The 20,630-nt window shown below is 33.2% G+C and overlaps 2 protein-coding genes across 7 annotated transcripts; one reads left to right on the top strand and one right to left on the bottom strand.

Moving 5' to 3' along the window:
• Positions 1 to 9,817: 9,817 nt before the first annotated feature.
• Positions 9,818 to 12,042, top strand: LOC103984332 (NAC domain-containing protein 74). Of its 5 annotated transcripts, none has more exons than XM_018826717.2 (6): positions 9,818 to 10,187; positions 10,323 to 10,510; positions 10,776 to 11,053; positions 11,120 to 11,362; positions 11,443 to 11,674; positions 11,761 to 12,042. In XM_018826717.2, exons 2-6 carry the CDS (start codon positions 10,354 to 10,356, stop codon positions 11,868 to 11,870), a joined length of 1,020 nt encoding a protein of 339 aa, XP_018682262.2. In that variant the 5' UTR covers positions 9,818 to 10,187; positions 10,323 to 10,353; the 3' UTR covers positions 11,871 to 12,042. The 5 variants fall into 5 exon arrangements, with proteins under 5 accessions (XP_018682262.2, XP_018682260.2, XP_018682261.2 ...); XM_018826715.2 differs by having other exon boundaries at positions 10,327 to 10,510; XM_018826716.2 differs by having other exon boundaries at positions 9,818 to 10,175.
• A 253-nt stretch (positions 12,043 to 12,295) lies between these two features.
• LOC135638845 (AT-hook motif nuclear-localized protein 10-like) lies at positions 12,296 to 18,795 on the bottom strand. Of its 2 annotated transcripts, none has more exons than XM_065152323.1 (6): positions 18,619 to 18,795; positions 17,843 to 18,286; positions 17,113 to 17,165; positions 15,177 to 15,308; positions 12,914 to 13,075; positions 12,296 to 12,842 (listed from the first exon to the last, which is right to left on the bottom strand). In XM_065152323.1, exons 2-6 carry the CDS (start codon positions 18,273 to 18,275, stop codon positions 12,546 to 12,548), a joined length of 1,077 nt encoding a protein of 358 aa, XP_065008395.1. In that variant the 5' UTR covers positions 18,276 to 18,286; positions 18,619 to 18,795; the 3' UTR covers positions 12,296 to 12,545. The 2 variants fall into 2 exon arrangements, with proteins under 2 accessions (XP_065008395.1, XP_065008394.1); XM_065152322.1 differs by having other exon boundaries at positions 17,843 to 18,352; positions 18,619 to 18,794.
• Positions 18,796 to 20,630: the final 1,835 nt, after the last annotated feature.

Genomic DNA, 20,630 nt, shown 5'->3' on the forward strand with positions numbered 1-20,630 from the left:
ACACATATGGTAAGTATTGCAATTAGTATATGTTCGGATATGAGATATCAATCGGAGCTCCTATCTTATTGGATATTTAATAAGCCCCTGAATTATTGGATCTGATGGATGAAATTCAATAAGAGCCAATGAGAGATTATTATATACAGATTCACTAATCTAAGAACTTTGGGTAGTTGGATGGAGATACAATACCCAATAGGGCAGGATCTATTAGGGTTAAGTTGACAATGAACCTTTATAAATAGGAGAGAACCAATGGTTCATAGGCTAGAGCCTCTCTAGGTTGTTATCTCCTATTCTTCTCTCCTTTTCTCCTCCTTAGATGGTAGGCTTGGAGATTTAAGGAGCATCATCGCAGCCCTGCTCTATGGATCATCGCTAAAGAGGAGGGCACTTGACTTCCTTCATCATCTCCTACAGATCTGTAAGGATTCAAAGATATACAATCTTCTTAGGTAACACAATTATCTCACGTATGATTTTAAGTTTCGTGGATTTTACGTATTAATATTCGCACGACGAAAACATAAAAATCAAAATTTTAAGAATTTTATTTTATGTTTTTTTACTGCGCTTATGTTCTCGTCCCTTAGATTTTTCAAGAGATATTCAGGGTCAAAATGAACACAACTGATAATGTAAAGTGTGAGAGAAGAAATTATATAGGTACTATTATCTTAGTTTATATCAAACGGTTGAATAATTCAAGATATTATGTTCGCTAATTAGTCAACTAAATTCGATAGTATTCCACTAATAAAGGTTTAAAGTCACAAGCTACTTCCCTTCCATGTGTACTTTATTTAGTGTCTGTGTATTCATGTTTATTTTTAAAATAATTTTCATTCATGTAGGGGATTATTGAAAATGTTAGTTTAAAACTATTTTCAAATGAATGAGAAACTTTTCACTCGAAAAACATGTCCCTTTGACTGAACAAACATAATATTTTATTTTAATAAACATGATTCTTTATCGAATGGACATGACCTTTCATGCGAACGAATATGTTTTTTCATTCTAACGAGTCTTTCAGACCTCCTTTCTTACATTCATTCCATGAAAAAAATTATATTCTATTCTTATATGTACTTGACATAGATCAAACAGAGAGAATACAAAAGCATCTAAAATTAAAATTCGTTGTTCTTTTAATTTGAAGTGCTACTATTGCATGAAATGATCGTTAGAGACGATTGGGGCTAAACCGTGATCACTAGACAAATTCATTTAAAAGAGAAATAGTCCAACTCTTATCTCCACTAAATTCTTCTTAATCTAATCTTTTCATTATCCTTTTCTTTCGATTAAGTTATTTTAAATATAAATTCTTCCAACGGTTGCCAACACTACCATCACTATTAGAAGTCTCCTTCTCGGATGAGAGGGCACGTAGTCGAAGGAGAAAAGCCATTGCCGACACTGACTGCGGCGACTCGCCGGTGAGTGGCCGTGTTCTATCGACGGTGTGGAAGACTGCACATCGTTGGTGATCAATCGAAAAAAGGGGCAAAAGTTGCCGAAAGTGTGTGTGCAAAAGCAACTTCGAATCCTCCCCATTGCTTGTTAGTAGTGTTTCCATTTGGTTTCTTTTTTACCTTCTCTTGAGGTAAGGTAAGCTTTATCCCTACAAAAGCGAAATGAGACGACGGAAGGAAGAGACGGTGATTGCTTCCCTTCTCTGCTTCCGTATTGTATCTTTTGCTGTGAAGCCGCTTCATGGCATAGCCATCTTCCTAAAACCAGTAGTAGGCAAAGCAAAGAAGCAATTTCCTCCCGAAAGAAAGGATTCTCTACTAACAATCAAATGATGAGATGAGTGCACTATGTGCTCGATCTCAATTTAAGAAGCAGAAGAATCAATACCCTCAGTGGATAAAAAAAAGACTGTAAAATAATTAATACTCGAAAGAATGTTGTAGCTTTTAGAAGCTTGCAGTAAGAACAAGAATACAAAAAGATCTTTTAGTGCGTTTCCCATGAGGCTATGATGCCAAACCATTCTTACAAACTTCTGCAGCTTTGCTTGAGAAAGCTAAGCGGTGTTGGACTATTATACTTGTCTCCCTTTCCACCTCATATGGATTAGATTGATGCCTTTTTTTTTTTTTTCTCATTCATCCCCTTGATTAAGTTGAATCATCTCAATAATATAAAGACTCCAAAGTTTCATATTTTCTTCAAGCAAGTTAACAAGAGAGTTAGCACCTTTTCCTTGAAGAGGAAAAGGAAAACAAGAAAAAGATAGCATCATGTACTGGCAATATTTTTTATGAATATGTTTTGTAAGAAGAGTTTTCATATTCTAGATATTTTAATATGATCATTTTCCTTAATGATGAGATGGTAAGCATAAAATTATAATTATGATCATATTCTAGAGTTTTCATAATTGTTCAAAAAATTTTAATATCAGAATCAAAATAAAATAACGATAGATCAAGATCAAGATTAAATGCTTATGATACCATTCAGAAAATCTCTATATAATCTATAAATACATCATCGTTGGATCCAAACACCATAATAATATCGATCTATAAAAAACACTAGACTTTTCTTTTTTTCTCTTTGTATCCTTCGTAGAACCATTATGAATAATAAAATAGATAGATTGAGAATATATTTATAATCTTAATTTTTAATAGTTTATCACTAAAATATTTTATCATTTTATAAGCGAGAGTAGAGAGTCTAAGATGATAATTAGAAGAGTCTCTCCAATCAAAGTTATTTATCAAAAAATCCTATTATAATTGGGCTTCCTTCCTAGTGGCTAATAATCATAATCAAAATCCAATTAGATCTATAATATATTTTACCTAATTAAATAGGATTATATAATCTAACATTCTCTCACTTAGTCCATTAATTAATATGATATAAAAAATTTAAAATTAAAATAAATAATATAAAAGCTTAATTGAAAATAATTTTACCTAATTAGATTTTAAAAGTTTTAAAAATTATTTTATACATAGTCATAAATTTTAAAATAAGTCAATAAATATAATAATACTATTCTAAGTCCAACTACCAATGCAAGTCATAATAATTGTATGTTATCAATGTTATACTCTCTTCTATGTATCAAAATATTATTAGTCTTTCCTAATGTAATATATAATGACCCTTGTAATTTATGATAATCTTATTATCATATTCAATTATAATATACATAAATATAAATATAAATAAATTGATGAGAATGAATAATAAAATAACATTGATGAACCTCTATACGATATAGATGTGACTGTTAATAATAACAATAATCGGAGATCAATCATTTTTGATGATTATATGGTATATCTATAAGAATCAAATTATGACATAGAAATAAAAAAAATGATCATTTATTATTTTCACAAGCCATGAAAAGTAACGACTCTAAAAAATGAAACGATATAATAAAAAAATTTTAAAACCAATGAACCAGAATGATATATAAGAACTCTTTGAATTACCTAATGATAATAAAAAGTCAATTACAAATAGATCTTTAAGACAAAATATAACTCAAATGATAATATTGAATAATATAAAGTCAAACTTGTGACTAAGGATTTTTCTTTAAAAAAAGATATCGTCGATAATGAGACATTTTTTTCAATTTCTAAAAAGGATTCGTTAATGATTGTTGTAGAATTAATCTTTTATTATGATCTTAAGTTATATTAGATGGATGTAAAAATAATATTTCTAAATGAGAATCCAAATAAAAAAAAAATCTATATAGAATAACTTGAAGAATTTATAGAAAAAAAGTTATGCTTATAAATTTAGAAAATTCATTTATGACCTTAATAAGCTTCTAAATAACGATATATAAAGTTTTATCATACTATTGATCGGTGCATATATTTGAAAGTTAATAAGAGTAAGTTTATTATATTAGTATTATATGTGAATGATATTTTATTTGCTAGTAATGATCCTGATTTATTGCATGAAACCAAGATTTTTCTCACCAAGAATTTTAATATAATTGATTTGAATAAGACAACTTATATTATTGGTATTAAGATATTCAAGAATATATCTCATGGATAGATATTGATTTTATAAATTATGATACTATGAAGTTTATTTCATGATTTATATTTATGTTAATTGGAGAGGTATTTTTTTGAAAAAAGTATAAAGTAATCACTTATTGCATCATTAACGATAGAATATGAATTTATGGTATACTTTAAGGCTATAAATCAAACTTTATAGTTATAAAATTTTATCTTAGAATTTGATATAACGGCTTAATTACTAGACCATTGAAGATATTTTATTATAATACTACGATAATTTTCTTCTCTAAGAATGATAAGTGTTATAATAATTCCAAGCATTTTGAGGCAAAGCACTGGATTGTTAGAGAAGAAGTATAGAGATTCTAAGTGTCAATTGAGAACCTAAGTATGATGATTCCTAATATATTTATTAAAGCTTCATAGCATAAAGTGTTTAAAGAATATATTCTTAGAATAAGGCTTGTGATCGTGTTGAAAATTAGATGTCAAGCCGAAAGATAGCTCGACATGTCGGAGATCCTACTTTGTGCTAAAGGTTCGTGCATTGTGACGGAAGAATCAGATGTTATGTCGGAAGGTTAGATGTCATAAAAAAGTCAACATGGTAGTGGAATGAGTGATATATCGAAGAAAATAGTGATGTACCGGAAGTTCAAATAAAATGCTAGAAAATCAGATGATATGTTGGAAGAGTATACAACATGCGAAAAGCTTCGTAAATGTGTTTGTGTGGTTGATTTATCAAAGTCAAAATCAAGATCATTTTGGGTCAATTTAAGTCAGATCGAAACAAAATCCACTTGTCAAGAAAATCGTTGGACTTAAATTCAAGCCAGAGTGGGCCCGTTAGGAGGCCAAACTAGTGGTACCATCAAGCTCAAACGATACTACCACTTAAGTTAATCGATAAGCACAATTTGTGTTTTGTCAACTCTATTGACCTTACGGCGATAGTAATAATGCCCAGGGTGATAGTAGTACTATCTAAAATTTAAAATTTTTGATGATAATATTGCATTTTGGATGTTTAAATTGTTGGCTTTATTCTTGAAATTTTTTGAAAATTATGAATACTCCACTCAGGTTTGGTTAATATATCACCCATTCCAAAGCTAGTGAAGTGTTATAGCTCTCATTTTAAGCATAGGTTGAGTCTCGAGTTAGTTGATAAGCACTTTTTGTACTTTATTAGTTTTTCCAATAGTAGTACCACCTATAATTATGGTAGTATCACCTAGAGCAATAGTAGTATTAGCCAAAATTTAAAAATTGGGATGTTGGTATCGTTAGAGTCCAGAATTATGACTTGTATCAAAAGTTACAATGATAATACCATCCAGTGTCGATGGTAGTAATGCCTATACCCTAAAATTTTGAATATTTAAAATTTTAACTCTATTCTTAAAGTCTTTTAGGGCTTATAAATACTCTACTCATACTTGATTAATGTAGCATCTATTCTTAAGATAGTAAAATATTATAATATCTCATTTTGAGTATAGTTTAAGTTTCTTTCTCCTCTTGAGTTTAGTTAGAATTATAAGTTGTAAAAAGTGAAAGATCTCTTATAAAAAGAGTACGAAGGTTATGTCCTTGAAAAATGAAAGAGTTATAACAAAAGTAGTTTATCTTTGTCTGTTACAAAGATCGATTCTAGTAGTCTTGTAAAAAGAAGAATTAAGAGTGAACATAGATCGAGAAGACCGAACCACTATAAATTGATTTACCACTTTTTACTTATCCTTTACTTATGACTTAGTTTTATTCTCTTTACTTATAATTTAAATTTGATAAATCAAAATTTTAAAATATGTTGATTTATCAATCGAATTATAAAATTGATTCAAAATGCTATTGCACTAATTTAATCTCCCTCCCTTTTCTTAGTGTTATTAAGACCCTAACACCTATTAGATATAATTATTTTAACTTTTCTATCTAATTATCTCTTGACTTTATTTATATACATCTTAAAAGTTATCAACGGCTTTAGACTTTTCATATATTAAATACACATAGTTATATTTTAATAGTTTATCTATAAATAAGATGAAATATCTCTCTTCATTGAAATAAGAAATATGAAATACTCTATAGATATTAGTATAAATAATCTCAAGGAGTTCTTTAATTCTTATAGTATTTTTCTTTATATGTTTAATTTATTTTCCCTTAATATGATCTATGCAACCATCAAAATCAATGAAGTCTAAAATTTTCAACATACTATCCTTCACAATCGTTTGTATCACAATATAGAAGACTTCTTATTATTGAAACTATGTTTTAATTCAAAATTTGATTGTAGGGTCATTAATGTCTTTACAAACTCAAAATTTAAATTGATTCTATATAAACCATCACATAGAATTTTATAATCAACTTTTATTAAATCAAAAAATATAATTAGTTTATCATTACTAAAAGAAATAAAATATCATAACTCATCAATTCTAGATAGAGATACTAAATTTCTAGAAATAGTAAGAACATAACATGTATCTATAAGATTTATCATATGACTCATCTCTAGGTGTAGGCGATAAGTTCCCATTGTTGTCACTTTCACTTGAGACGATTCCCCATAATGAAAAATCTTTCATGTTCTTTTGGCTTCCAAGTTGTAAATGTATATTATTTGTTACATGAGTTGAAATATTAGAATCAATCATCAAGTGTTATGTTGAAAGGAACCTCCATAATGTTTAATTCAAAATATATAAAGATCAAGTTTATACCTTTCTTTTTAAACCAAACTTTGTGTTTAACATTGTTCTTTTTCATATATCTTTTCTTATCATAAAAGAAGCACTTTCTTATGAAGGCTTTTTTTTTCGTTAATCTGATTATTATGAATGTGGATAATATTTTAACTTTTTTCTTTATTACTAGCTCCTTGAGAAGTAATCAAAATATTATGAGATATTTCATATCTTGACCTTAATTCTTCCCAAACATATATAGTAATCAGCTCATTCAAGTCTTATTTATTTTTATTATATTATAATAAATCTTGAATAGATCACACCGAGATGAAAAAGAATTAAAAATAAACTACACGAGAAAAGTCTCATTCATATTCATGCCTAATGCTTTAAGTTTCATAGCCTTGTCAACTATATTATGGATATGATCATGAATCCCTCGAATATTATCATATAAAGTCATAATTAGTTCGTTCATTAATGTGTCAATCAATTGATTCATTAATATATTTAAGACTATCTTCTATAGCTCTCAAATATTCTTATGCACTACTTACAGATGATAAAGAAATCTTGATATTACTTACAATTGCTATTCTTACAAATATTAGACTGAGTCTATTAGATTTTTCCTAAATATTCATTTCATTAATTTATTTTATAGTGCTTTCATCAATCAAGTCTATGGACCTTTCAACAATTAATGCTAAGCCAAGATCTAATATATTCAATATGAACTATATTTGCTTTAATCATTATGAATAATTTAAACCAGAGAATACAAATACACTAAAATATAAAATAATATTGATACTCTGAGTTTCTAAAATATGATGAACTATTGATATCATCCATATTTCATTTTTTAGTGAAATATTGATATATTTAATAATCACTTAATATTATTTATAGAGGACTCATATTATTTGAAGTATATTCTTTTTTAAGATTATCTAAATCTTATCTGTCATTATGAATATTATTGTTCTTAATATCATTTAAGACTAATTCTTTAATATAATTTTATAAGTCATTAGTTTAGGTCACTATGATGGCTATAAGACCAATGTAATAATATAAAATATAGTTTAAAATATTTTATAAATAATAAATATTTATTATAATTTATATCTCATAAATTTACCATCGCATGTCACTTTGGCAACTACTAGTTCAAGAAAACTTATAGATATAAGTTAGAAACAATATTCACCAAATGTTATTTAATCTAGTTTATGCAATAATAGTTAATAATAAAAAATTATAATTATAATAATTATTGGACATTAATCAGTATTAAAAAAAACTCATATGATAACCATAATTCTAATAAAATATAAACTATATCTTTATATATAAAAAAATATTATTTTATAATTTTAAATGTATGTATATAAATAACTAAATAAATATCCAAAATAATAATTAAAATTTAATCATCACAAGCAAAATTTTACGAATATATCATATGAGAAAACTATAAAAAAAAACATAATTTATATTTTTTTAATTTCATATGATACTCTAAATTAGACTTGTCAATCTAATTTAATTAAGTGTTTCAGAATTGAACTAAACATCAGCCTAACTATGTTAGTGCAAATTAAAATTGGCCAAAGTTAAAAATTGATCAAAATTTAACTTTTTTTTCAAATTTGAATAAGATTAATCGAATCTAAATCCAGTGAAGAAATCAACATACAACCGGAATCATGTTGGATCAAAATATTTTGATTAAAGTAGGTCAAACTAGTTAATTTTATAGTTAAGGACATAAGTCAAAAATATTTATTTTTAATAGTAAAATTATAATTTTACCAAGATATATAGTGAAAATATTTGATTTCTAAAGTGTAGAACTATCAAGAGGAAAGGATTCATAGGGATAAAATAATAATTTTAATAGGTGAAACCCTAATTTCTTTTTATTTCTTTTCAGTTGTCATAGTGCCTACATGAGGCCTTCGGTTGTTGTGGTACATGGTCGCTCGCCAGCTATGTGCCACCTACAACTATCACGATGCATGGTCAACCAACGACGCCTATTATTACTTAGTTGTTCCACCATACAATTGATGGGACTATAGCCTTTAGCATCCAATTGATGCAATTGTAACCGTCGATCAAAGGTATCGATGCAATGTTGGTCTAAAGCAGAGACTTTGCTGCAGCTGCATTCGGCCAAGGTAGCCTACCGCAATGACACTTGAGCTGCTGCACATAGGCATCCATCACTGCACGTGACACCATTGCCCACAATAGCATAAAAACTGTATATAATGTATTTAATTTTAAAATAACAAGCTCTGATATTAATTATAATCATAAATTATAATTACGCTACTATTATGTGAAAAACTTTAATGTTAAAATCAGAATCAAATAACGATAAATCAATATCAAGATTACGACATCATTCAGAAAACCTTTATAAATGTTCTCCGCTCTTTCTATCTAGGACCATTATGAACGATGTAATAAAGACTAAGAGATATTGAAAATAGATCTATATTTATGATAGTTCATCACTATAGGATCCTTTAATCATAATCAAAATCTAATCAGATTTATAATATATTTTATCTAATTAAATAAACTTATATAATATAATAGAGACTATTTCTAATGCCTAAGAAGTTAAAAAAGGAAAAAAAAAAGGATCGCTAAGTTTGTCCTAACTATGAATACAGGAACTAGTTTCTTCCTATATTGACCACCCTTATGGAAATGGAATCTACTCTACAAGCATATAGTAGTCTTAAATTATTAGTTCAAAAGGTTCAAACTACTGCAAAGAACAAAACGAAAGAACTTGATGTGAATGCAACTACATGCTTGAAATCAAAGTCATGCATCTTAGTCACTTTACAAAAAGGGAGTAGGAGAAAATTTTGGCTTGCCTTTCCGACATAGTGATATGAAGATAACATTAACCGGCAAAGTGGTAGTAAACTAAGAAGGCCACTTGCATCAGTTAGATATTGAAAGGAATTTGGGTTTAGTTGCGAACAGCCTTTTCGAGTCATCCTTTCCTCTATAAATTTTCCTCATCTCTTGCTTTGAACTTGCACATTAGCCCACCAACAAGTTCCACAAATACCAGTCTCCAGTTCGTGGTTTCGAGATTCATAATCCTAAGAACAAAGGGAATCTCCATTTCTTCTTCTTCCATATCGTACATCTCCAATTGTAGCAATAAGTGAAACCTTTAGTATCTTTTGTTCTATTCTGTTCTTTTCTCTCTGAAGTTTGAGGTTTCGCTTCGGTTTCCTAGAGAACTTGCAGCTTGAACTAAAATTTTCCATCTGATCTGAAAGTTGAATCGATCCAAAAACCAGAGTTTTATGAGAAGAATGATATTGAGCTATAAGGGTTGCATCATCTGGAAGTTGTGCTCGGAGAAGAGTTTCTATGTTTGGATATTCCATACTCTGAATAGGTACACTATGAGGTAGAGAGTCAGCTTCCATGACTTTTCATCTTTTTGAGGGGAAGCTAATCTCATCATTTCTCGTATGCTCGAGTTTTAAATAGTGTGATCTTAATTTTTCCTTCTTCTTTTTCTTGCTTCATTGTTCCATGAGAGATAGACCGAGCGTAGAATTGCAAGAAGAAAAATGAATGCTATGTTGTTGCCACCCGGCTTTCGGTTTCATCCTACGGACGAGGAGTTAGTCGGATACTACCTGAAGAGAAAAGTAGATGGGCTTAAGATTGAGCTCGAGGTCATTCCAGTGATCGATTTGTGCAAGTTTGATCCTTGGGAGCTACCAGGTAACATCTTTTCTTTGCTTTATTTCTTTTCGTTCTTGTGTGAGTATTTAGTGAAGAACAGGATGGCAAACCGAGTGTGTATTGTGAACTTGACTGACACAAACAGTTCCGATCTCGATAGATTTGAAGTGAAACTAAATATGTGAATTGGTCTCATCATTTACTTCCTGACAAGAGTGACCGCAGATTAAGCTGTAAAACTCTTTTGAGCACAACATTTATGAAGAAATGTTTTTCTCTGATGCTCGGCGTTCTATGTTCTTAGACAAATCGTTACTTCCAAGAAGAGACATGGAGTGGTTCTTCTTCTGCCCACGGGATCGCAAATACCCAAACGGTTCACGCACGAACAGAGCTACCGTTTCTGGATACTGGAAAGCCACGGGTAAAGATAGAAAGATTTCATGTGAGTCTTCCGTGTTCGGGTTGAGGAAAACACTCGTCTTCTACCGCGGACGGGCTCCCGGGGGAGAAAGAACCGATTGGATCATGCACGAGTACCGTCTTTGCGAAGATCTTTTCCAAGGATCTTCGAACTTTCTGGTGAGAAACTAAGAACCCTTTATTAGATCTACGTAGTTGGTCTAATGACTGGTTTCTTCTTCCTAGGGAGCTTTTGCCTTGTGCCGAATAGTCAAGAGAAGTGGCAATGGGGTGACAAGTAGCGATCGACATGGAGAACCCAAAGCTAAAAGGTGTCCCAAGAGAAACTTCGATGACGCCTTGCACGGCACAGAGGAAAGTTCGTCTCTTGATCTCATTGACAGCAGCTGCAACACATCTGACCTCCTCCCATCACCAGAAACTGTGATAGCCTTCAGAGAACCGCATGTGATTTCAGATGCATCAAAGGTACAATCTCTGCATCATCAAAGAACTCTATTTCGTGGTATGTTAATAAGAACACTATAATCGTCTTTTTTGGTCTGCAGGCGGATGGAGGAGCTTCAATGCCCTCAAATGGGGTTCCTAACCCAACGAGAGAAGCTTTCACCGTTGATGAACCTGGGAATGCACTCTTCTCGTCTTTCCCAAGTCCTGCTGCACGTTGCATGGGCATGGGCATGGGCATGGGCATGTGCATGTGCAGCAGCAGCTGGGAAGACATCACGTTCCACAGCCTCCGGTGGGATGCAACAACACACATCGACGAATCATATGGTGGTACTACTTGTCGTAGAATGCCGACTCCTATGTCTCACAGTGTTCATGGCTTGGCATCTTCCATCTTACTTAGTCTTTGATTACAGGTACAGAAGATTTCGGTGCAGCAGCATCTGCTCACATTTGTCGGCAGGCGAGTGAAGGAGAAGAAGCCAACTTATGGTTGCAGGAAGACAACATAGTGACTGTGATGTGATGGATTTATCCAGATGAAGGCTGCAAGATTTCTGATGGTGTGGATAGTAATATTGGGAGTAAGATCTCCACAACATCCCTTTTGATGCCTGTGTGGAGGAATTAGTGTGACCATTGCAGATGTCTCTAAAGATGTATCTCCGATGCAATAATAAAAGTGGACCATTTCTTTCTGGTTTATGCCATCCTACTAATGCAACACGCTGTATAATTCCCACCCCACAAATTAAACAACTCAATCATGATGTTAAACATATGAAAACACGAGAGTCTGCAAATGACACCCTCAACACTTGCTACTACCAAGCACCGTCAGTTTATGCAGTTCACTGCATGTGCTCACACAAAGGAAGACAGTGAGCTTGTAAATACCAAGAGGCAAGAACAGCCAGATATTGGTCTGCTCGGACATTGCGACATTACAAGTCCAAGAAAAGAAGATAAACATTTCGTTACTGGCAGAAATAGAGATTCTAAACAAGTCAACAAGCAAATAATTTGGAACAACATGAGTGACCTAAGAACATGAGCCTAGGTTTTCAACAGGGCTGTCTGTTAGATGCCTCGGAATGTCTGTCGGAGGCCCACTCTAAAAGGTGCGGTAATAATTAGAGGCAACTAAAATTACAGTGATCCAAATCCTGGTGCTTTCTTCTTATTTCAAACGGTAGCTCTGTTAGTTAGGCATCAGTTTCATGTCGGGTTCGTGCCTGTTTAGACTTGCTGGGTGAGGCCAGCTGACAGGTGGATATGCAGATTGAACGTGCTGACTGGAGTTGTTGCAGGTGCCACCGCTCTGATTTGTGGGGCTGCCAGGGTCCTCACAAGATTCACTTGATGTCCCTTCGGATGGCGGGCTGGCTGTTACCGCTGCTCCAAACCCAGTCATCTGAGGTGGAACTGATGAAGGTTCCCACCTCAATGGCTCTGGCTTTGGCTTTTTCCCTTCCGCAATGAAGCTTCCTACCACAACCTGCAATAGAAGTGAACCTACACTTATAAGTGTGACATTTGTAACATGCACAGGAGAGATTTGATTTTGACCTGCACAGGTGTCGCTGCCACAAGCATTCCAGCAACCCCGCCACCAAGAATGCGGCCATCAGATCCTGCTAGTGCGATGCTCAAGCCACCACTTCTACTACGAGTGCTACCATCTTCTGTGAGCAGGAAAGAACCTGATAAAGAGATGATCTCAAACCGTCCCTGCAAGAAAGATCCCATTACTGCCACAGAGTCACAACAATAATTGGTAAAGGACAGCTCTGCGGATAAGATACTGGGACTTTGTGCATTAACCCTGTGACAGAGTAGTGCTCTTAGCTATTATGACAAATGTTGCATAACTAAAAGGCAAGGCATAGTACTAACTTCAAACATAAACTAACTGCAAGATGATCAGCCACGTCAACACTGACACGAGTAAGATGATAAAGGTGCTGGCATATCTTAAGTTTTTAATGGGTCCAAGTCCTTACCGTGTAGTGCTAATATTCATCAACATCTTAGGATATAGCAATAGTGGCTATGCAGAATATAGCATGTTAACATTAAACAGAGATGTCCTTTATCAAAAGGGCAAATTGTCCTAGGTTACAGTGTGTGCCACTATAAGGTGATAATTGATATGGCCACAGCCATATAGAGTCATTAAACCCCTATATTTTAACTTTCTGATACAAAAATTGCAACATTTCCTGCTTTTCATCTCTGCATGTGAAGGAGTTTCCTTTTCTAAATAGAAGAAAACCCACATTGAAGTATTTTCTAACCGAGGAGGATTATGTTGGCCAATTCATAGAGTTGCAACACAATGTTTTTCGCAAAATCCTTGATCCTTGAATACCATGGTTTCTTGTATAGGTTGATCCTGATCCTATTCAAAAACCATCAATTTATTGGAAAGATTGTTGGAATTGACCAAAATAGACTGATCATCAACCAATCAAACCTAAAACAATAATCCAATCAATACCAATCAAACCAGACCAATTCTAGCTGATCTGACCAACTTATAAATCTAAACTTAGTAGTTGTTTCAGTAAAAACATTATTCAGAGTCTAAATTCCATAACCAGTTCCAAAGTTGATCCCAGTACAACGATCTTGTCAAAGGCCATATCAGAGACGGGTGCACAAAGTACTTTCCACCTTTATGAACTCAGGAAAGAGTTCAACTGTTTGTTTTACCTTGAGCAAAGGGATCACAATGGTGTACAAATTTATGTTGCTAAAGATACCCTGGTAGATTTATTAGACCTTATGTTTTGCCAGTTTTACAATATCTATCAGATTGTCCCACTGGTCCACCAAGGACCCTGGAGATTGACTATCTAGGGAAGTCCACCTATAACAAACTTAAACCAAGAGCAAATCTATGATAAATTAAACAAATTATGACCCTTTTTGCCTGAATCCAGATAACATTGCATAATTAGACTCCAGATCCTTCACAAGTGTCCCAACTGGAGAATCCAGGCTTTAAATATAACAGCTGAAAAGTCTTAAAACCAAAAGAACCTGTATTTGATACCAGAAAAATTATTAAGACTGATTCTACAATGACCATTTTTCATCAACTTCTCCAAAAACCTAAACTCCATAAGTTCTTAAATTACAAGCATGTTCATATAAGCAAGGTCCGCCATACCGTACCGTACCGGAGTTTCGACCCAGGCTCGGTACGGTACGGTACCAGTGTACCGAGCGGTACACCCTGGTGTACCGACACTGTAGCAGTGCTACAGTATAGCACTGTAGCGGTACAGGTCGGTCCGCGTACCGAGTACCTGGCGGACCGGTACGTACCGCCTGGTACGGCCAGTATGCTTCGGTACGATAGACACTGCATATAAGTCAAAAAAATAAAAACTCTCTTCCTGACCCCATAGACGTAAAATCAGAAAACTTGTTAAATGAAAGATGATCCAATTCACTAACGATTGTTCTATTGTTCTAAGTTCATATTCATAATGCAAGAATGCACAGAAGGTTATAACCCTATGATGTGTGGAAATTATGAAATTCCTAACTTTGAATTCCATGATTATCTTCGAAATAAAGACTACCACAGAAGTTCCACAAAATCAAGAAATTTTCATGACTTAAGAAATGAAACAACAGAAAGGAACATTTTATCTAGATACATTATTTTGTCATTGAAGATTGCATTTCCATCATGACATTCCCTTTGTCTGCATGTAACACATATACACGTACATCTATGGACACAAAATCTTTGTCCAGTGATGTATTTTTGAACTCTATATGTCAAGCAATTCAAGAGACAAGATCAGAATATTCGAACCTCATAAGTTACTGTTCCACCAGATATTGCTGGCTGCCGAAGTGTTACATCAGAGACAGCACCATTTGCCGACAGAATACAGACTGTCCGAGGTCCTTGTTGCGAAAAGGCCATGATTTTTGAAGCTATATCCTGCCAATATGAAAATGGTCCTTATTTAAGTATTTTGTATTGAGCTGTCTCTCCATAAATTTATGATAGCCCCCATCAACTCTTTTGTATAAATTGGTTCGAAGAGTAATGAAAATTTTAAAGCACCAAGCATTGCTCTATATACAACATAGTAAAAGTTATGACTCAAAAGAGGCATCATACAAAACATCAATCAGTATTCAATTTATGACACTGTGTGCTTGGTATTCTATGGGGGGGATTCACTACATACAATATAACTGATATACGTTGAATATGACCTACGCCGGTCAAGAACATGTCTTGACATATGATAACACACATGCACAGTACAACATATGATAGTCAACCACCTTCATGAGCCTAGTGTATGATAGTTTAGTTCTTTCTTTAACCTTTCAGCATTGAGCTTCATAACAAAAATTGCACCCAACTAATTGCTTAAAAGAATGTCAGTGTGGATTCTCATGCTGCAATCCAGGAGATATCCATGTCGATCTTCATGTTAGTGCAAAAAAAGGCTAATAATTAATCCACTTAAGAGAAAATGTACTGTCTTGATGTCCAAATTGCATTCTTTATTCTCTTCAAAAAGTTTAAATAGAATATGCATTGATTTCAGTGATCAAGAACACAAAGTCACACATTGCATGGATTAGCTTATAATATTATATATCTTATCCAAATGTTTTACAACAAATGAATTTCAAGAACGGTACATCATAAGCATAAAGCATGGAGTTATGACACAATTCAACAAGTTTTAATTTTATGGACCGGAAGTTATTAGATAATGCCATGAAATATACTGGTAAAAGAAGATTTACCCATTGTCAAGCTACCATCAGGTACCACACATCAAGGACGTAAACTAGATTAGGTCAAAAGTTATAGATGATAATATCAAGTATTCCAGTAAATTGACAGATGAGAATGGAAATATCTCCACATAATGAATCAGTTGGCATATACAGACATAGAGTTGAATCACACATACATTTCAATAATTAAAATATCAAAAGAATGATGTTGACCTTTAAGATCATTAGCTATCAAGGAAGCATCCTTAGAAGCATTTTTAGTTAAAGTAACACTTTCAAATTGACTGCTTATAACTGCATGCAAGCAACAGAGATGACTCGATCTATTTCACTGAGACCAGCCACCCCAAGTGGTCAAAATAAGCATGTTAACTGTAGCAAACAGTAGAGGGGCTCAAATTTTAAGATATTAATTAAAACACATTCTTGAGCACATGGGTGTTATAGGAATACAGTTTCTTTCGTATTTAAAGGTTAGCTTTCAGGCCTTATGTAAATTTCTTTCTCAATCCCCATCTTAACTACTTACTCGTGTGGCTTGTTTCACTGGAGCTTCCAGATTAACCATAAGTATAGTGTAAACTAAAAATGAATCTAAGAATATTTTATATCAGATACAGTATTTTGAATTTGTCAAAGGTAAAGATATAAGCCCAGGTCAAACTTGCATGATATATGGAAAAGACAACCAGAATCAGACAACAGAAGATATGCCTTGGATCACAATAAGAATCTTCCTCAGTCACTTCATCCCCCTCATTTTAGCATAAAATGGGAAATTTAATCATTAAAATATGTGACAATACTATCTAATCATTTTTTCCTTTGGTTATAAAGCTTAGGAAAATCATGAAAATGGTACATAACAATTTAATTAAAATAAGAAGAAAAAATAAGATTAAGGTGACCTATTCTCAGAGTTAGGTATGCTTGAGCAGCAAAGAAAGAACAATGCATGATATTTTTCAAGCTCAACTACTTGCCTCTCCAATTTTAACAGTGATAATATGAGGAGTAAAGCCAATCCCTGGTGCACCTGGGTAACCATGAAAACTAATGTTAAGATTTTTGGAACAAGTATTAAAATGTAAACCCGACAAAGAAACGAATGCTAAAACTTTGAAAATTGAATATGTAGACAAAAGAAGTACAGAAAAAGAAGAAAGAAGTTTGACATTCAAGAGATGCAATTTGAGTGTGCTGGACTTAGGGCCTTCAAATGACTTCTTTATAGTGAGAAGATTTAATGGAAATTAATCTGTATAGGCATTGACTTCAGGAAGAAATAAATTATGCAAATTATATGAATGGGCAGCTAATAACTAATTATCACCAACTAGGACAGTCTGAAAGCAAAAGTACAAGGAAATATCATAAAAAAGAAAATAACGATCATGACTAAATTTAAACTTTAAGTTATAAACCAGAACATATTGTAGATGCAGAATAGAAGCAACTGATGTTAGAGGAATATTTGAACATTAGGAAATCAAAATGACCTAATTGTACGTAAATAGCTCAGAATTTGTACAATAATGTAGTCATGTAAGAGAAGACTAGAAGGAACAAGATAGATCATACATGAACCCATGGAAGTCTAACTCACAATCACTTATGGAGAGCTTAAGACACTTTGCCTTAGCAGCTGTACACACACAGCAAGTCACATCTAGACTAATTGTTCATAATTAAACTAAGTGGCGCAAGAATTACCCAACGCTTCCAGTTGCTGCTTCTTCCCTGAACCGGGAGGGCGGCCTCGACGCTTAGCTGCTGGATCAGAGGCTGAACTATTAGAGTATCCCGAAGCTGAAGATGGTGCAGTTAAGGCCAAACCCATGCCAGCATCTGGTCCATACTTTCTTGGCCTTCCTCTCTTCTTCTTCACCGACTCACCCATGTTAAATATACCACCTTGTCTCATTCCAGAGAAACCATCTCCTTGGTACAAAGAACCGGTCAAGTCCACCGGCTTCGACGCAGGTGAAGTCATGGGGTTAAAAGAAAGCCGCATGCCCTCCATCACTCCAGCTGAATTATGCGCCACCATCGGATTGTTGGGCGGTCCAGCTCCGTAGGAGCCGGGACCCTCCACTACACCGGGAGGCTGCGACGAGCTCACTCTCGGAGGCTCTCTAGCGTCCATTTTGCCAAACCCTACAACCAAATTCCCGAGCGTTCTCTGCTGCTGTTCAGCTAGATCTTCAAACCACTTCCGCAGTTCTTCAAGAAATTAAAACCAAACAAAGATCTTCAACAAGAAAATGCGAGTGCATGTAAAGAAATTTTGCGAGATCTCCCCAAAAATCACAACTTTCGGAGAAAAAAAGGATCGATCGAGTGAAATGCAAATACAAATTATCCCGTCAGTCAGCCCATTTCACGATGCTACGTTTTTGCACGGAAAGGCAAAGAAAAAGAGTCATTTTTACACCAAATTCGTGGGGAAAAAAAAGGGGTAAACAAAGAACCATGAATAGAAAACACACCTCAGATCAGATCGATCGGCCGCACCAAACCAAAATGGGAAGGACGAATTGCTTCAAGACCAAAAACGTTCGCCATCCATTACCCACACCGCACCACCACCAACCTAACAAGATGAGGAGGAATCGGAATCAACACCTTTAACCAGAGGAGGAAACAAAAATTCTAAAAAGGGTTCGAACTGGAGCTCGGAAATCGAAGCGATTAATTAAAACTTCTTTAATGCATTCTTTTCAGGACTTTTTTTATTGTATATATATCTTTTTTTATTTTTTTTTCTCAAATAAAAAAAAAGCTAAATCTAAATTTTCAGACTTCAAATTCCTTCCTTTGCATACAATATGTCACATCTTTTCTTAATATGGAAACGTATTTTGGTGAAATAATACGTATGGCTGTGTATTACAATAGCATATTTTTGAAATTATGTAACTTACTTTATGAAAATTAATTATTTTTATATTTATTTTTTTATTTTTATTTATGTGATCAAATACACATAAATGCAAGGGCTAATTATTTGTTCAAACACACTACGTTATAATTTTTCTAAATTGAAATAGGATATTTTTTTAAAGGATGAATTCAAATAAAAAATCTTTTAAGTTTAAGAATTTCTCAAATAACGCTTTAACTTCAAAAAAATTAAATAATATTTTTTAAAAAATAATCATCCTATCCTCGATCAATCGACCACATCCCTCTACCCTACCAATCTCCCTCTCCACCTCGTCAATCCTTAGCCAGCTATATCTTTCCACACGGGTTGGTCCCACTGATCGTCTTCTCCCCTCTCATGATTACCTATGCCCGAGCTAGCCCCATTGATCACAGTCCCTTTTTTTCCCTATCACTTATGTCTAGTGAGACCATAAGAGTGATAATAAAGAGGAGGCGACGGTAGGTGACGAAAATAAGAATAAAACAAAATTTTCATCTAACCAAGAAACTTTATAAAAAAATTTTAAAGTTTGAAAGAATTTTCAAATTTAGGAACTTTCTCCAAAGAATTTATCTCTTTTTTCATCATTTAAAATTAGAGAAAATAAAAAAAAAAAATGGTGTGGGTCCCCTTTTTTCCCTTCAAATTCGAATCGCCCGCTCGATCAAATTGGAAATATTAAATGTTGATGGGGTCACTTTGGGATGTTATTGGAATTTAATATATGTCATCTTCCTAAATTGAGTGGCCTTGAAGACTGCAATCTTGACCTTTTGCTTGCACGCGTGATTATGAAGGGGGACAGGTTGTGTTTTCATGTAATCTTTGTTTTTTTTAATGCAAATACTTGTGGGTTTTTCTTAAAAGGAAAATAATTTTCCAGTTATTTTTTTACAATAATTTGCTTTCCATTGTTATTAGTATCGTGACATTAAACGTGTTGATCAAAAATTATAAATCGAATGAAATTGATCAGTGTTAACATACATTAGCAAGTTGAATTATACCTCGTATATATCATCGTATTCTTTTCAATACTTAGCATCATATAGTTATTATTTACTTTTGTTTCGATCTTCATTTGATATATAATTTTTTTAACCGTGGTTAATGACTTTGATGTTATTTTTTCCTATTATAATATAATATTTCTTTTTAATCGGACCAAATGAAAGGAGGGAAAATATTTTCCTCGACTTTTTCAAGAAAAAGTTGAAAGCATGTTTGTCATTTTATGCGATTTAAAAATAATAATAATATATGAAAATTATCCAATAATTCTATCCTTGTTGATTGAAGGATGAATGAAACTCTCATTTATGAACACAACATGAGTATATAAACATGCCTTCTTGCGTTGCCCTTCACATTTGTCTTCTTCGCTCGACAGGGTTACTACTGTGCGATCAACATCTTTGTTTCTTCCAATGACATCTAATTCAACCTTCCATAATCTTGTCTTCTTAAGTCAGCTTTGCTTTGTAAACAAGCCCCCCTACAAACTCTAAATCCTAACTAAGGACCTTAAGAACCAAAGTTTGTATCTCTTACTCGAAAGTCTCATCAGGTCTC

Source organism: Musa acuminata, chromosome BXJ3-5 (genome assembly GCF_036884655.1).
Source record: "Musa acuminata AAA Group cultivar baxijiao chromosome BXJ3-5, Cavendish_Baxijiao_AAA, whole genome shotgun sequence".
Taxonomy (NCBI): Eukaryota; Viridiplantae; Streptophyta; class Magnoliopsida; order Zingiberales; family Musaceae; genus Musa; species Musa acuminata.

Excerpts from the sequence above, each read along its gene's own strand:
- LOC103984332 (XM_018826717.2), top strand. The coding sequence starts at position 10,354 with ATGAATGCTATGTTGTTGCCACCCGGCTTTCGGTTTCATCCTACGGAC. Across the intron at positions 11,363-11,442 it reads TGATTTCAGATGCATCAAAG|GCGGATGGAGGAGCTTCAAT; the intron begins GTACAATCTCTG and ends TTTGGTCTGCAG. Across the intron at positions 11,675-11,760 it reads CATCGACGAATCATATGGTG|GTACAGAAGATTTCGGTGCA; the intron begins GTACTACTTGTC and ends CTTTGATTACAG.
- LOC135638845 (XM_065152323.1), bottom strand. The coding sequence starts at position 18,275 with ATGGACGCTAGAGAGCCTCCGAGAGTGAGCTCGTCGCAGCCTCCCGGT. Across the intron at positions 13,076-15,176 it reads GTGGAACAGTAACTTATGAG|GGACGGTTTGAGATCATCTC; the intron begins GTTCGAATATTC and ends TCTTTCTTGCAG. Across the intron at positions 12,843-12,913 it reads TGGCAGCGACACCTGTGCAG|GTTGTGGTAGGAAGCTTCAT; the intron begins GTCAAAATCAAA and ends CTTCTATTGCAG.